Source organism: Gouania willdenowi, chromosome 7 (assembly GCF_900634775.1).
Source record: "Gouania willdenowi chromosome 7, fGouWil2.1, whole genome shotgun sequence".
Classification (NCBI taxonomy): domain Eukaryota; kingdom Metazoa; phylum Chordata; class Actinopteri; order Blenniiformes; family Gobiesocidae; genus Gouania; species Gouania willdenowi.
The window spans coordinates 5073761-5090318 of NC_041050.1; the positions used below are offsets into that span (position 1 = coordinate 5073761).

General features: G+C 39.1%; 2 protein-coding genes across 2 annotated transcripts; one reads left to right on the plus strand and one right to left on the minus strand.

Annotated features, from left to right (window-relative positions):
• Nucleotides 1-568: 568 nt before the first annotated feature.
• tuba1c (tubulin, alpha 1c) lies at nt 569-3401 on the plus strand. The gene is made up of 4 exons (XM_028453764.1): nt 569-701; nt 1756-1978; nt 2061-2209; nt 2293-3401. Exons 1-4 carry the CDS (start codon nt 699-701, stop codon nt 3271-3273), a joined length of 1356 nt encoding a protein of 451 aa, XP_028309565.1. The 5' UTR covers nt 569-698; the 3' UTR covers nt 3274-3401.
• A 1449-nt stretch (nt 3402-4850) lies between these two features.
• On the minus strand, nt 4851-14609 carry pmelb (premelanosome protein b). The gene is made up of 12 exons (XM_028453747.1): nt 14552-14609; nt 12974-13069; nt 11535-11681; nt 10609-10737; nt 10226-10387; nt 9326-9658; nt 9038-9262; nt 8000-8137; nt 7807-7909; nt 7523-7728; nt 7335-7425; nt 4851-5010 (listed from the first exon to the last, which is right to left on the minus strand). The coding sequence occupies exons 1-12, from the start codon at nt 14607-14609 to the stop codon at nt 4857-4859; spliced, it is 1842 nt and encodes a 613-aa protein (XP_028309548.1). The 3' UTR covers nt 4851-4856.
• Nucleotides 14610-16558: the final 1949 nt, after the last annotated feature.

The following is a 16558-nucleotide window of genomic DNA, read 5'->3' on the forward strand; positions in this document are numbered from 1 at the left end:
CTTTTTCCTCTTGCTTTACCGCGTAACCATTGTGCCTTGCACCTCAATAGAGACTTCTGCTAGAACGGCCGCCATTGCACTTTTAGTATATTGTATGTCACGTGAAAGTGCTTGACTTCACTTGAGCAGCCAATAGTAACACCCGAAACAGCTCATGGCGCACTCGTGTTTGTAGAAAGATCTCTGATTGGCGGAGATCCAGCGTCACTGGATCCTGGATTTCTGAATGTCTACTACAGAGCCAGGAGAAGGAAAAGATATTCACTGTCCACTATGAACACTTTGGATTACAATATGCTCAAAGATGATTATGGATTTTGACAAAAATTATGCCAAAAAAAACTTACATACTACAGCTTTAAGGGCTGATTGATAGTGGATTCCAACCACATCCAATGAGAACAGCTGCATCAATTTATGTTGATACTGAGATTTTGTGATGCACAGTGGGATGAAGAAGGTCTGCCCTGGTGCTTCTACATGTCTGTGTCTGTGGTGTCAGTGGAAGGCCCAGCTCTGCCCACTCTCCCCCCTCCCCTCCTGTCAGTATAAAAGCGGTGACGTTGCCCTCACATTCAGCAGTTGTTGCACCGACCCCGCTGGGTACAGCACACAACGGAAACACACCGTTTATACTCCATTAAATCCCACCTCTCTTCTTTCTTTCTTCTCCTCTTGTTTGAAGCCTAAACGTCATCATGGTGAGTGAATGCTCTCCTCTCATCTGTCGCATTTAAACCATTATTTATGTGAAAGAAACGCAGGTTTTGTGCAGCCTGTGGGTTGTTATTGGAAGAGCTTAGGTTACCTGTCAGTGTCTGAACACTCTAAGGTGATTTAATTTAATTCGATTTTATTATTATTATTATTATTATTATGGCCATGTTTCTGTCTGATACAGATCGATATAATTGGCAGTGAATGCATAGATTGTTCTGGAACAACGAGGACAACAATACGCATGGCTGCGCAGACACCGACAGGAAGCCACTTAAATCTGCTCTGATATCTTATATCAAATTAGAGTACATTTTATTTTTTATTATAGGACTTTTTTATTTTCTTCTAAATTTATAAATCCTTACATGTAACACAAAGGCAGGAGGGGCAGGCTGGGTGGGGATGGATGGAGCCTTCAGATTGCACTTATCATTATTAATTAATGGTAGACAGAAGCAATAATAAATGTAACCTCATTCATCATTCAAGAGCATTTAATCTAGTGATGCATGGTGCAGAAGCACAGGGCAGAGCTCGCATTTGAACACCACAGGATTTATAATTTATAATGAAATATTTAGATCAAACATGTAGCCTTTTGAGTATTTTCATCTTCATTTAAATGATTAAGATAAAATCAAATAGCCTTGTGTGAGTTTATAAGCTGAGAATTTAGATTTTTGCATCGCCAGCAAATGGAATATTCCACACCAGCAGCCATTGGACGTAAGGATAAAAGGAAAGTGAAAGAAGAAGTAGGGGGAGGGACGTTTGTGATGAAAACTGCTTGGAGGAGGGACAAAGAGGCTGATGATTCAATGTGGTGGGCTGATGTGGTTTTTTGTGTCAGTGGCAGTCAGTGGTGCAGGGGAGGTGCCTTCTGACTGCACTGCCTGATCCTCACCACCAGGGGAGACATTTAGCCACTCACTGCCTGTGTTTACTATTGCTGTTGGGACATGGTTCACAAATATGCTCTTATTGTAGTTTTTGAAAATCTGGTATTTACATGTGTGTGTTTTCATCTCTTTACAGCGCGAATGCATCTCTATCCACGTTGGCCAAGCCGGTGTCCAGATTGGCAATGCATGCTGGGAGCTGTACTGTCTGGAGCATGGAATCCAGCCTGATGGTCAGATGCCCAGTGACAAAACTCTTGGAGGAGGAGACGACTCCTTTAACACTTTCTTTAGTGAGACTGGAGCTGGAAAACACGTCCCCAGAGCGGTCTTTGTGGACCTGGAGCCCACTGTCATTGGTAAGCCCCGCCTTAAACACACAAATAATGACTTATTGACGTTAATCAGATTTCTAAAGTCGTTATAAAAATCTAATTTCAGATGAGGTGCGCACTGGAACCTACCGTCAGCTGTTCCATCCTGAGCAGTTGATCACTGGTAAGGAGGACGCTGCCAACAATTATGCTCGTGGTCACTACACCATCGGCAAGGAGATCATTGACCTGGTTCTGGACCGAATCCGCAAATTGGTCAGTCAGTATGTATATGTTTTATGCACATTTAGCTAATTTTACATTGGTGCAGTGTTTCAGACTGGTTCTTCTGTCTCCAGGCGGACCAGTGCACAGGACTTCAGGGGTTCCTGGTCTTCCACAGCTTTGGTGGAGGCACCGGCTCTGGTTTCACCTCTCTGCTGATGGAGCGTCTGTCCGTGGACTACGGCAAGAAGTCCAAGCTGGAGTTCTCCATCTACCCAGCTCCTCAGGTGTCCACTGCTGTGGTGGAGCCCTACAACTCTATTCTGACCACCCACACCACCCTGGAGCACTCCGACTGTGCCTTCATGGTGGACAACGAGGCCATCTACGATATCTGTCGCAGGAACTTAGACATAGAGCGTCCCACGTACACTAACCTGAACAGGTTGATCAGTCAGATCGTGTCCTCCATCACGGCCTCTCTTCGTTTCGATGGTGCCCTGAATGTTGATCTGACAGAGTTTCAGACCAACTTGGTGCCCTATCCCCGTATTCACTTCCCTCTGGCCACCTACGCCCCCGTCATCTCAGCTGAGAAGGCGTACCATGAGCAGCTGTCGGTGTCTGAGATCACCAATGCCTGCTTCGAGCCGGCCAATCAGATGGTCAAGTGCGACCCTCGCCATGGCAAGTACATGGCTTGTTGTCTGTTGTTCCGAGGCGATGTTGTTCCTAAAGACGTGAACGCTGCCATCGCCACCATCAAAACCAAGCGCACCATCCAGTTCGTGGACTGGTGTCCCACTGGTTTTAAGGTTGGCATTAACTACCAGCCACCCACAGTGGTTCCTGGTGGAGACCTGGCTAAGGTCCAGAGGGCCGTGTGCATGCTCAGCAACACTACTGCTATCGCTGAGGCCTGGGCTCGGCTCGACCACAAGTTCGACCTGATGTACGCCAAGAGAGCCTTCGTTCATTGGTACGTGGGGGAGGGGATGGAGGAGGGAGAGTTCTCTGAGGCCAGGGAGGACATGGCAGCTCTGGAGAAGGATTACGAAGAGGTTGGAGTCGACTCCATTGAGGGAGAGGGAGAGGAGGAAGGAGAGGAGTATTAAAAGGAACAAAAGGTGTGGATAAAACATGAAACAATCAGATTAAATCAGAAACATTTCCAAGAAAAATGTCTGTCGCACCTGAAATGTCATGTTTGGCTTGGTTCAAAATAAAATCATTTGATGTTTGACTTTTTCCTTCATAAACCTCTCATCATTATGACACCTTTTGACCTTAATTGCTTTTTTTTTTTCTTTCAATACATATTCATCCTGTACTCAGCAAGGCATCGATTTGATCTCTATAAAGCAAAGTGAGACTGGGGCGTGTGAGAGGTTGGACAATAAAGAAGGAGGAAAGGCGAAGGGGACACAGGTGGAGATGTGCATTAGGTTAGGATTACACACATTAGTATGGTAAGAAGGTGTCATGAGAATTTAGGACTCCACCCAGTAACAGAGAACATCAATGGAAGAGATCAAAGAGGAGACATTTCATAGGCAGAAAAAAAAAACAAAGGCCACAGACCGAGTGACAAGGCCTAAAGCTGGAGATAGGAGAGAGTGAGAAACAGTTATTGAACGCAAGGGCAGGCTTATAGCCTTATAGCGGACCACCTTTGATGAGGGTGTCCAGTGTTAAAAAGGCCGAAACACCCACTGATTCAAAGGACCACTACTGATGATGCCTTTCAACATTTACATCCTTCCAATATCTGAGACACATCACCCACACCACTCTCAAATGGTACATCTCATGTTACTACCATCTTTTGGCACAAAGGACAATTTAACATCACGTTCCTTGTTTAATTATTTTTAGATAGAGTAAAGAACAGAATGTTTAAGCTTTCAACAATCCAAAGTGTTCTAGTGTTTAGTGCTTCAACAACAAAGCAGAAAAGGCCCTCGGTTGCATTGCCAGGGAAGCGACTTTGAGAGTTTCCTCTTGGAAAGAGCTGGAATCGACATTGGTCGCATTTGTTAAAATGTTCCTACACCTGACCAGTTTTTCTTTGTTTGATTGAACAAAACCCAAACCTCTACTCATCAATATAAAAAGAAAGCCTTAATTTATCACACACATCTTTCTCAGAGGAATTGTCCAGTGTTTTCTTTGAAGGATTTAATTCATGGAAAAGAAACAGCTCACAACCACTGAGTGTACTGGGGTAGAATGTGGACATGGTGGACAAATAGTATAACCTCCATCAACAACAAGCTGGACAGGAAGTCCAATATCAGCACTGTGTACAAGAACAGATGTGTGCATGTGTATCTTATTTTCTTGTGTTGCTGTGAAATTTTCATTTGGGATAAATAATATAATTTATCTATCTCATCCATACATCATTAGGATGAACATTGTTTTAATATTTTACCACCAAATGCTTTATTTGCTGAAAAAGTAAAAATAAAAAGTCTTTAACATTTTTAATCAATGTTTAATGGAAAAACACTTCAGTCCAATTTATCGACTAATTTCTACTAAGTTTGCCTCAAGGCGATACAAAAACTCTCGGCTTGTTCAAGGGTATATTTCAACACATTGTGAAACTTCAAAACAATGTGTAAAAAAAAGGTATAAAAACATTCCAGGTGTCTTTAGGTTGCACCATGGATTTACATATTGGGGTTCATGGCCGTCAGTCCTGCAGGAGAGGACAGTCATCCACAGCTCCTTGTTTGTTCAGGAGGCCACGAAACATCGAGGTCCCCGAGCAGCTCAAAATCCCACCAACCTCAGGGCCACCATTTGCACCGTCATCTTCTTTCAGAGGACGGTATGATTTAAAGCGTCTGGTGAGTAAAGCAGAAACAGCGTTTGGTTCAAGTGATCATGTTTTCACAGTAAAGCAGTGAAAAGCTGTTTAAAGATTTGTGGTTTGAGTTTAATCACTCATTTGTTTGGTGATGCGTTATTCCTTGATTATTTCCTCTGTGAAGGAAGTCATATTTTCAATATTTTGTTTTATTGTCTGTTGACATGATTATGTCAAAGGTACAAGACAGATTTTGACAAAATTCTAACGAAATATAAATCGTATGCCATGGAAGGTCCCATTACATTTTGGAGGACATCTACATCAATATAGTGATTCTGGATCAGTTTAAAAATCTAAAAATCTTTCAACATTGGCATAATTTGAGAAATTCTTATCTCGGTTCATAATTGACAGATCTTTATGGAATTACTACACCAATTTTCATCTGGATTGGATCTGGATAGCACATTTCATTGCGATCTTTCAATAAAATAGAGGTGTTCATACATTCAAACCTACTGTATAATTAATAATGGGGATACAAATTTCTTCCAAGCCTTTCAAAGTGTGAATGGTCATTGTACAATGATCAGGATCATTGATCTAGATAACTGCCAATATCCAGAAAAGATTTTGTGCTTGGCGCAGGTTTGCACTCTGATTGCTTTTGTTTCTCATTAAAATTCAAGTTCATAGCCTGTCTCTCTATGTTCACATTTGGTCCTCTAAATCTAATCTTTCCCTGCTTGTTCTTAATGTAAGTTACTCACCCCTCACCACAGCCCCATTATGATTGTCAGCTTTGCATTGGTAGTTCAGAGATTTGGATTAATTACCAGGATAGAAAGGTAGAAAGTTTTGCTGAAGTTCTGAATCGATCATTTTATTGGAGCGACAAAAACTATGTAATGTTTTACTATAGCTTTTTGTGAACTTTTCTTGTGGATATTTCATCCCTTACCAAAGTGTTAGGTATTTGCAAGGTTCTTTATGTTTATTACATTATACATTCATATGACTTTAAGACATTGTTCTTTTTATTTCTTGGTTATAAGGTAGTTTTTGGTTGTGATTAAATTACCTCTTCTTTATTTTTATACTGTTTTCCAATTTGGGGATTTTTTGTTTCAGGCGCTTGAAAAGCCTACGGCCCCGCCTATAAATAGGCTGGGCCTGGAGTGCACGCTCTCTCTCTCGCTCATTCACCTGCAGACGTGGAGCTGGGCGGAGGTCTGTACCTGCTCCTCCACCTGCGCTTCTCTTTTTGGGGTTTAGGTATGTTTTGTTTGTTTCTGATGGGACCGGCTGTCCTGTTTTCGTTTTCAGTTGGTTTTCAGGAGTAGATTGGGTTTTCTTTCTTAGTTTGGATGTGGTACTGGCTTCTACGGCCCTGTATAGGGTTGGCCCAGTACCGCATCTTTTTCTTCTTTTTGGCCGGCCCACCAGGTAAACTTTGTTTAAAGTTCAATAGTTTAAGGATTTGGGATGGTTTGGGGTTTTTTGTGTCCTTTATTTGTGTTTAACATTATTCTGTTCTTCAGGTTCCTGAGCTTTCTTCTTCTTTTTTTTTGGAGAATTAAAATAATAGTTAACAGTTATGAATAAAAGTTATAAAATCCTAATTGTTTTCCCGTGTCCTTCCTAATGTGTTTATTCCCTTTTCGGGGTGTAACAAAAGTCAGGTCAAGAGTAAGTGATCTGCTCGGAAACTTTAAAACTGCGGATCGCAGATGCCTTGTTCATTGAATGATAAAGCTTGGATATTAGCTCTGTAAACCCCGCCCATCAAACTGGTCAGTTCTGGGGTAAAATGCTATCAGTCGTTTGGTCAGCGTCAGTCATGAAATGGATTGTTGAAAGAGGTTTTCTTCTTTCAGGGTGTAAAGTTACTATCTTACTTAACATTGTTGCTAGCCACAGATTTTCTGTTTGAATTGATTTGTTCTTTGACAAACTGGTGTCCGGTCACCTCAGTCATGCAGATTAGCCTTCAGCATTGAGATAAATCAATTAAAAGAGTATTTGTTGTGTTTGGTATTGGTGTGATGTTTGTTTGAGTTTGTGATATATAGTATAAGGTGCATATTATAGGGACTAGTCAATGGGTTCTGTTCAGGGCTATTTCTAGTTCTGGATAATCACTTTTCTTTTCTCTTTTGCTCTTGTAACGTGTTTGTGGTGTTGAATGAAGTTACACAACAACATGAACTTTCACAACTGGAGAAATATTGATTGTTGAGACTACTCGCTAAATGATTGATTCTTCAACTTGTAGGCCTATATACAATAAGGTAAGTGTACTTATTTGTTATGTTTGTCCTCGAAGCTATAAGGCATGTCTTTTTAAAAAGCACTTACTTGTAAGAAAATGCCACAATCCCAACGGCCAAAACGAGCAACAAGACACCCAGAAGCATCGCGATGGTGCCGGAGGACAATGGACCGGAGCCTGAAACAAGGATCCCATTGTCACAAAGCAGCACAAAGCAGAGCTGTTCTTTACTCAAACAGATACAATAATTCAAATCGATGCCTGTGTTTTATACCCAAGTCCACGTTGACTTTTGTGCTGGTGGCTGCTAAGCTGACATCATTAGCCATGGACACATTGATGCAATAGATGCCCGAGTCATTGAAGAAGTGACGTAGCACCAGTTGGCACTCTTTGGATGGTTCCACCATGTTGCACGCCGTGTGGATCGGCTTCAAGCACTCCGCGTCCAGGATCACACTGCACACTTCCTTTGGAAGGCTTTGCAGAATAGAGACATCAGAGTAAAGTTTGTGGAGCCCGTCTGTAACACATTCAGTATCATTGGGGCGCATTTACCTTCCCTGGCAGGTGACTGTAATATCTACAACCTTTTTGCCTTTCCCAGGCTCTGCCATCACACTGTTGTCCATCTGCACAATCTCTACTTTCTTAATGCCCTCTGAAAACACAAACAAAAGGAGTGTCAGTGATGTTTGTCTAAAAATGTTGATTATTACGCCAAATGTAAAAAAAAGAAAAAGAAACTTACCAAATACTTCAATACCAGTGCAGAAAGAGCCATATCTGTATATCACACAGTCATCGTCCACCGGTGGATCATCTGCGTCCCTCTTTGCTATGAAAACTGCTGCTTGGCCTCTCAGTGTCACAGTTCGCTTTTTATCTGCTGAGGACAAACATTATTGCACGGTCAACAACTCACTATCAGACTGTTGTGTGCATGCAAACAGCAACGAGTCTCCAAAAGTCTGTTTTCACAAGAATTTAAACTGTACATATGACGACACGTGATCCTTGGGCTAATTATGTGCACCCCAAAACAAATGCACAATATGACAACACAAAATACACTAAATTAAACTAAAAACACACAACGTTTAAAATAATATGCCAAAAGATTCCAAAAACACATAAAGATGAGAACAAAAATGCAGAAAATGAGAACAAAAATACATTAAATGACAGTAAAGTGCAACTGTCATTTAATGTAAGAGTGCACAAAAGGACTAGAAATACACAAATTGACACCTTAAACACACAAAAGATTTATGAAAAAAAACAAAAAAAACACACAAGATAGCAACAGCAACAAAAACAAACAAGAAGAAACATACACAAAATGCCAACATAAATACAGTAAACAATTCTGAAAACACACAGAATGACTCCAAAAACACAAAATGACCAAAAATACAGAAAAGGACTCTAGAATCACACAAAATACCAGAGAAATTCACATAATGACTCCAAAAACACAAAAGACAACAAAGACACACTAAATGACAACAAAAACAGTAGTTAGCAAAACTGCTTCACAGCAGGAAGGTCTTTGGTTCAAGACCTGGGGACTGGGGTGAATACTTGTGTCCTTTCTCTGCCTTTTATTATCACAAGAAATTTGTCATTCATAAGGTAAAATATTCCTATCATTGCTGCATGTCTATTGGTTGTGTTAAACTGTATTTCTTTGAGTTGGCCCTTGGAAGAACCACTCATCCTGAGCTTATGGAAGTACACTCAGATTTTACAGCAGCTCCGTTACTGGTCGAACATCCTGAAGGTCTACCTGTCAGCTTGTTCTCCACCAGCATGTCAGTTTGCAGCTGGTTGATAGAGGATGGAGCCTTTGCAACCATTGGTGGCTCCTGAGCTTGTTGGCTGTTGGAGGTGGTGGAGGCCTCGTACTCAGTGTTGTCGTCCTCAGTGTCTGAAGGAGCCATGTTAACGGTGAGGGACTGAGACTTGGTGGAAACCAAAACAGGAGCATCAGATGCCAAGGCTGGAGCTCTCACTGTGTAGAGAAAATGTATTTAAAAACAATCATTACATTGATTTATCGCACATATTTCCTTACCGGTGGTGAGGTGATCAGCTGGTGGTCCAGGGGCTGCAGTGGAGGCATCAGAAGGCGTGTCACAGGCCTTATCTGGGATGACGGCCTGGATAACGACCTGAGGCTTGAACGACCCAGAGCTGATGTAGGTGTGTGTAACGGTCAACTCTCTGGAAATTAGGGCGCCGCTCTCATCCCCAAAGTCCCAATTGAAGGTGATGTCGGCGTTGCTGAGGTACTCGCTGGGGTCGTGCAGTGTGATGGTGAAGGCGATGGCTCGGTTCTGAATGAAACGCAAATCTCCAGCAACAATGTCATTCACTTGGTCGAGGGAGACGGCAAACGGGATTTGGTCTGTGGAGAATCACATGGTTTGGGGGATGGAAGTGAAACTGTCACATAAATAAATCTATCTAATGTTTTATGCGTTCCAACATGATTTCCTCATTTTTTCGTGCTACGTGGAACATTCAATTTAAAAGATCCAGAAAGAAAGTAGAGAAAAACCTTAATTCTCAGAACTGCAACCCTTACCCTAACAATGAACTCCTGTTTTTATTTATTTTCATTATTATTATTACTTTGTTCTTGTTAACCCAAAACATCAAAAGTGATGTTGCAGAGTCAGCAGGTCTGATTCAAAATTGGATGAGTGGTATTTTCGAATTATTCTGTGATATTTATGCACATTTGTGGCAGCTGTAATATTACAATGAGTTTTTAACATGATTTCCTACATTTGAAACTAATTTCAAACCGATTTAAATGGGAAATAATTTTTCTAACCTTAAGCCTAAATAAAATGTTATATTCTGTTTAAATTAAGCTTCATAAAAGAAATAAAATCAAACTCCATCTTTGTGTAGTGGTACATTGAACGTATTTGTGGGTAGCAGTAAATAACTTCCTCAGCGGGCGTACCAGTAATGGAGAACTGTGTAAAGGCATATCCCATAGGAATGAACTTCTCCTTGCTCCTGTAGTGGTAGATGACGATGTCCATGGTGTAGGAGCCCAGTGGGATGTCATCAGTTCCAATAGTCAGTGAGGATGAGGATCCGTCTGATACCTGCCAGTACTGACCTGATACCAGAGCACACAAGTACATGGTGTGTTATCTAAAGACCTCACACAAAAACACACATTCATTCCTACAATCAGTTTATACATGTCTACGGAAAGAATGAATGACATTTATGCTAAAGGACAAGAAATAATAATGATTTAACAAAAACAAAGTTTTAACTTAAGTGATCAACTAATGTGATGTTTATGGTATCATTCAGAACACATGCATCTCTCACCCCAGGCCTTCCAGACAAAGACGTAAGCTGGCCTCTTGTCCTTAGTCAGTGGTTTTCCATCTGGAAAAACTGCCTCCCAGTCTGAGTTTGGTGATGGGTAAACTGGTTCGGACTTTCGGTACTTTGTCCCTGTTGAAAGATTTAAAGAAAGAAACATTTTGTCAGAATCTTAGACAACAAATCAGTTTTCACAAACGTGTGTGCATTAGTTTATAAAACATGATTTGCAGCATAGCTACTCTCCAAATGTCCTGATATCAGTGTAATTCTACTGGATCAGACATTGGCAACTTAGGGCCAGCCCTTGTTCTAATTTTGTGTGCCCCCCGCCCCCAAAGAAATGCACAAAAATACTCCAAAAACACACAAAATGAGAGGACAACAAAATACGCAAAGAAAACATGCAAAATGACCAAAAAAGCAGAACAAAAGAGTGCAAAAAAGACCCTAAAAACACAAAATACCAACGAAAATGCTCATTACGACCCCTAAAACACAATAAACAAAAAATGCAAAAAAACTACAACAACAAATGCACAGAAATTACTCCAAAACGCTTAAAACAACAACAGAAATGCTCAATATGACACAACAATTATACTAAATGATGAAAAACATGCAAAAAAGCAAATCAAATGCAGAAAATGATGGAAAATACACAAAAGACAACAAAAAAAAACACAAAATGATTCCGAAAACATGAACAACAGTAGTTAATAATTTTTCTTTCCTGTATCAATGCCCAGACTGGATTTTATTCTAAATGCTGACATGAATGTTGATCATGTGGCCCTGCTGTGATTAAAGTCCCCCATCTCTGTTATGATCGACCCACATGTATACTTTGCTTTATAATGTGACAGCCTGTATATGATCAGTAGTGTTTGCTTGAAATAACAGTCTTTGCTTTCTTGACACAGTGTTACCGTTGACGATGCAGTCTTCAGCCCACACTACGTCTCCGTCCGGCTGCACCTTCTGGTTGTGAGGAAACTCCAGGTCAATAGTAAATGTCACCTTTGCACCGGTCAAAGTCGGAGAATCGTTGCCCACGTTAAAGGTCACTTTCCCACCTGAAGCACAAAGAGGCAAAATGTCATTGTCAGACCTGCACGTCTTTACTAAGCAGCAGCTTCACAAACAGATTTAGTTTTCACTGGCACAGAAGAAAGCTGTGGAATTACGCAGTAGAGTGAGACGTCAAAAATAAGACTTTGATAAGCAGTCCCTGCAAAATATGTAGGCTACCTTAGATTAAGTCTTGGTAGCAAACGTTGCTTGAACCAAAACAGAGATCTAGCATCTGATTTATTTGCTATAAGCAAACCTTTAAAGCTGAAAGGTGTTTAGCATAACTATAGCTTTCAATCCAGCACCACCACTTTAGTCTCACAAAGTGATTGCGATTTCATTGGTCTATCACTCTGTCTGTCATATTTTAGATATTTAGAAAAATCATGGATCTAAACATAACAACCCTGGTTCAATCTGTCACTGAGAATGTTCATGTACATACTAGTTAATTTAATTGTTCACTTGCACTACTCATCAATGCACTACTGCACTATTGTCTTATTATTATTGTATTTTATTTTATTATTATTATTATTATTATTATTATTATTATTATTATCTTATTTTGTTATTGTTATCTTGTTATTTTATTTAGTTTTGCACATATTAGTCTAACTACTGTTTATATTCATGTTTATATTTTTTATTTAATTTTTTTCTAGTTGATTGTTTTTATTTAATGTTTACACTATTAGAGAGAGCACAGTTCCCCAACTCAAATTCCTTGTGTGTATAACAGACATTACTTGGTCAATAAAGTTGATTCTGATTCTGATTCTGAAAATCACTTTGCTTTGACATTTGCACCCTAAACTGTCCAAATAGAAATTGTTTTTTCATAAAGACGGTTAAATTAAAGTGATACGCAACTATAATCACATGAATAATAATCCATTTTACTACAGATTCACGCATGCGTTCAGCTGAACGAGGAAGACACAGGAAGTCTACGCCACCATGGCAACCATCAAATTACTTGACAATACATGAATGGAGCGCTTCCCTGAGTAATCACTACGTCACAGTTTGTCCAACATGTCGACCTCTACAAGCTTGAGTTTAAAGTGCTTTTTATTGCTTTTGTAGCTTCTAAATCAGCTCACATTCCGCAAGCTGACATATAATAGTCTTTCAGTAGAGCTTTCGTTGTCTTTTAGGATGAGAATCTCTTTACAGTAAAGAATGATGTATTGCAGACTCAGATGTAAAAAAAGAAATTGAAAGGCTAATTGGAGCATTATGGCTTTGAAATTCTTTGATAGATCTGTGCTGGATGAACAGTAAAACTTACCTTTCCAGGAGTCTTTGTAACGTGCGTCTCCATCTTTCCAGATTGGGTACATCTTAGTGTTCCATGATGGATAACGAGTGAAGCGGTTTTTGGGCTCTAAAAGGATTAAAGACGATCATTTTAGACATGTGGGCCTTTTCTTATATGTGCATTAAATTATACAGCAGCATATTCATGCACATACACAGTAAGATGAAAGTATTTGAAAACATAAATTGCTTTAAAGAACACACAAGCTTTTTTTTTTTAAAGACAAATCTTCCCTTTAACCTTAAGATTGAAAAACATTCATCACATTTACATGTTTGACCTCTGCTCATGCACGTGTTATAGCTATGACACCTCTGTGTAAAGGCATGCTGATACCAGGGGGCAAAATAAACCCTCTCTAGGCCCAAATCCTTCTCATGTGATGCTCAGCTGAGTGCAAGCATGATCATTCTCAGCTGGATTAAACAAAAAAAAAACCCAAAACCTCACATGTAACAGGATATACATGGTTTTTTGTCTTAATGTGAGGATCAATTAGGCAGTTTCACATTAAATGCACACTTAATTCAGCACATTTTGGGGTATACAGTGAAGTTTTGAGCACTTCTTTGAGTCTTTATTTTCTGGTTAAAATATATTAACATATAGGGAGAGATACTTCACTTAAGCTCATAGTATAATATTAATCTAATTAATTAAGTTAATGAACACTTGTTCACATGTTTCTATTTTGAACGTAGGTATTTTCCTGCATATGAATAATGGTGGCTTCTGCCGCTTATTATCATTATTTTATATTATCAATCAGCTGATGGAGTCAATAAATTACCTTCACGGATATTTGTTACATTTTGGGATTCCTCAATTAACAGAACACCATGTGGTGAAGAGATAATGTTTTCAACTCGAGTTTAATTTCCCAACAAATTAATTTCTTATTTTAGTTGGTTAAACTGTCATTCCTTATTCCATAATAAATGTTTATGTAAAAGGTATAAAACATGGGCAAAATGGTATATATATATATATATATATATATATATATATATATATACTAGTTTAATCTATGGTATAACACTGGTAGAATTTCCTCCACCAGTGGAGCAGGCTGAGTGCAGAGGTCATGAGAAACAGATCTCATGGATCACAAGAGAAAAAACATAAGAGAAGAAAAGTTTACCTGAAGGTTGATCTGATGGAGAACAGGATGAGATTCATTTAATTAAACTTCTCCAAACTGTGCAGAAGGTGCCGCTGATGTTTGATGTTGGACCACTTTTTTGTATCTATGATCTTTAGTCTTTATACAATCACACTGACTGTGTTTATTCCTGGATTTTATCACAGTTTAAATCAGCTTTAATTGTTTAGTCGGGAAAGTATTTACACAAGGTTGGAGTTTTATTTGCATCAATCTTCAGGGAAATCCCAATAATGCAGAAAACAAGCATTAGAACAACAGCAACTATAGTAAGACATGCTATAAAAACATTCTGTGAAGACTATAGGTTCAAGTTTAATATGCAGGTTGTAATTTAGTGATCAAGTGTTTCTTTCCTATAATTCCTGTGTATTTCATCCACTCACTTGCAGCAGTTTGTGAAGCCACAGCCATCAGCACAAGCAGCACAGCAGACGTCCACATGGTCAGTCCAGTCCTTCACCTCCTTATTGACCAAATGTCCCTTTAGCGAGAGGGAGACAGCTTAAAGCAGGGCTTTATAAGCTCTCTGCATGTTAGCTCCTCCTGCTCCTCCTGCTCCTCCTGCTCACAGGAGGTTTATGGGGTCATATACTACTAAATGTGATCCATGTATTTACAGTGAAAGCATGTCTGAGATTACAAATTTTGCCGACCGCAAAACATGAACTTGAACCTGATGCTGTGATGCATGCATAGGTTCAGTTAAAGAACTTTAATTTGCTGCATTTACACATTATTGAGCATCATTTTACATGTACTGTACAGGGTTTTGGGAATTTGGGGACATTTTGTGGAATAATTTGAGAAAAATTTGCCAGATTTTGGGAAAATTGAGAGTTCTTTCAAATATGTGAGATTAAAGATGTTTACCGTCATAACTGGAAAACTGGAAAACAGTATTGTTGATTTTAATTGAATATTTGTATTTGGAGTAACTGAGATATCTACAACAGAATTATTTGGTAATTTACTAAATGTTTCATGTTTTTTTTTTATCGATTTTACATTCTCAAGTGAATTTGTTGCTCTAAATGGCTGGATTTGGCCCCCGAGTGAAAGTGTTTGTTTCTCATGATGACTTCTTTATTTGAATAATGTATGTGTAGTTCAGAAATAAGTTAAAAAACAAGTTAGACTCATCTACTTTACAGTAGCTATATGTAGCATTGTTAGACTTTATTAGCATCAATGTGAGAACACTGGTTTTTATGGGTTCTAAGCATTGTTTTATCACACAGGATTGTTAAAGCTTAACATGAAACAAAGTTGTAGTGTTATCGATTTAAGGGTTTTTAAAGCATGTGCTTGTGACTATAAAATGAAAGCCTTTCCTAAACCTCTGCTGCAGTCACCTGATCCATTTTGGGCTGCCCTTCTAAATATTCCCAATTATTTGTGGATTTACTCTGAAGTCGTGTTGCTACAGATTAAATATCTCCATCAGATCCATGTGGTGTGTGTGCATCTGCATTATTTGGACAACATCTGTCATTTATCAGAGTTTGACGTGTGACTTCACTGTAATGTGTGAAACATTTGTAAAAACTGATCAGATTTTTTGTTTCTGTGTCACTGGAACAATATGTGTGAGAGGTCAAGAAGAAGAAGAAGAAGAAGAAGAAGAATGGGAGGAATGCAACATTAATAATGAGGCTTATTGAAGCACTTGTGACTTTTAAATTCATCCGGCTTTGTCCATCGACCCATTTTAAAGTGAAAGTGCTGAATTATTTCCTTCTTTTTTTTTTTTTGGTCTTTGTATATCACACACAGAAACTGAGCACCTTTTAAACCTCTTTCTTAAAACAATGACAGCATTCACAACAAATCCTGCTCAGGCCTTGTTTCATCTGTCGCTGAACCAACCTCGAACTCCCTAAGTCGCCCTCGGCCTCACGCTGTCATACACCGACCTCCTGATGAAAAGCTGAAGGAAACCAAGAGGATGAAAAATGCCTGCGTACAGTAGAAATAAGAGCTCCACTCACATAAATGAATTCCATTCATAAGTCTTGAGGTTAAAGTACACAGAGTATTGTAAAATCCCATCATGCAATTTTCATATAGTGATGCTGCACTTTTAAAAATAATTCTCACATCCTGGTTCTATTTGGTGGCTTTCTTGATATATTGTATCAAAGTGTATATCTTTGCACTATGTGAATATTTAAATTTTCTTCTGCTCGTATACATTTATTGTTGTATTTCAATGTACTCTGTGTCTAAATTGTGAGGCTGGATTTGTCAGCTTGACACTCTGGTCCAGTAAATGGTAAAGTAAATATATATATATATATGAATTTGAGAAGCAGAAATGTATTACATTTTTGGAATATGCAAAGATTTTTTTTTTTTTTCAAAAAGAAAAACTACTACTTCAGGTTATTAAT

Excerpts from the sequence above, each read along its gene's own strand:
- tuba1c (XM_028453764.1), top strand. Across the intron at positions 1,979-2,060 it reads CCTGGAGCCCACTGTCATTG|ATGAGGTGCGCACTGGAACC; the intron begins GTAAGCCCCGCC and ends ATCTAATTTCAG. Across the intron at positions 2,210-2,292 it reads TGGACCGAATCCGCAAATTG|GCGGACCAGTGCACAGGACT; the intron begins GTCAGTCAGTAT and ends TTCTGTCTCCAG.
- pmelb (XM_028453747.1), bottom strand. The coding sequence starts at position 14,609 with ATGTGGACGTCTGCTGTGCTGCTTGTGCTGATGGCTGTGGCTTCACAA. Across the intron at positions 13,070-14,551 it reads GGCTTCACAAACTGCTGCAA|AGCCCAAAAACCGCTTCACT; the intron begins GTGAGTGGATGA and ends TAATCCTTTTAG. Across the intron at positions 7,426-7,522 it reads AAAAGTCAACGTGGACTTGG|GCTCCGGTCCATTGTCCTCC; the intron begins GTATAAAACACA and ends TCCTTGTTTCAG.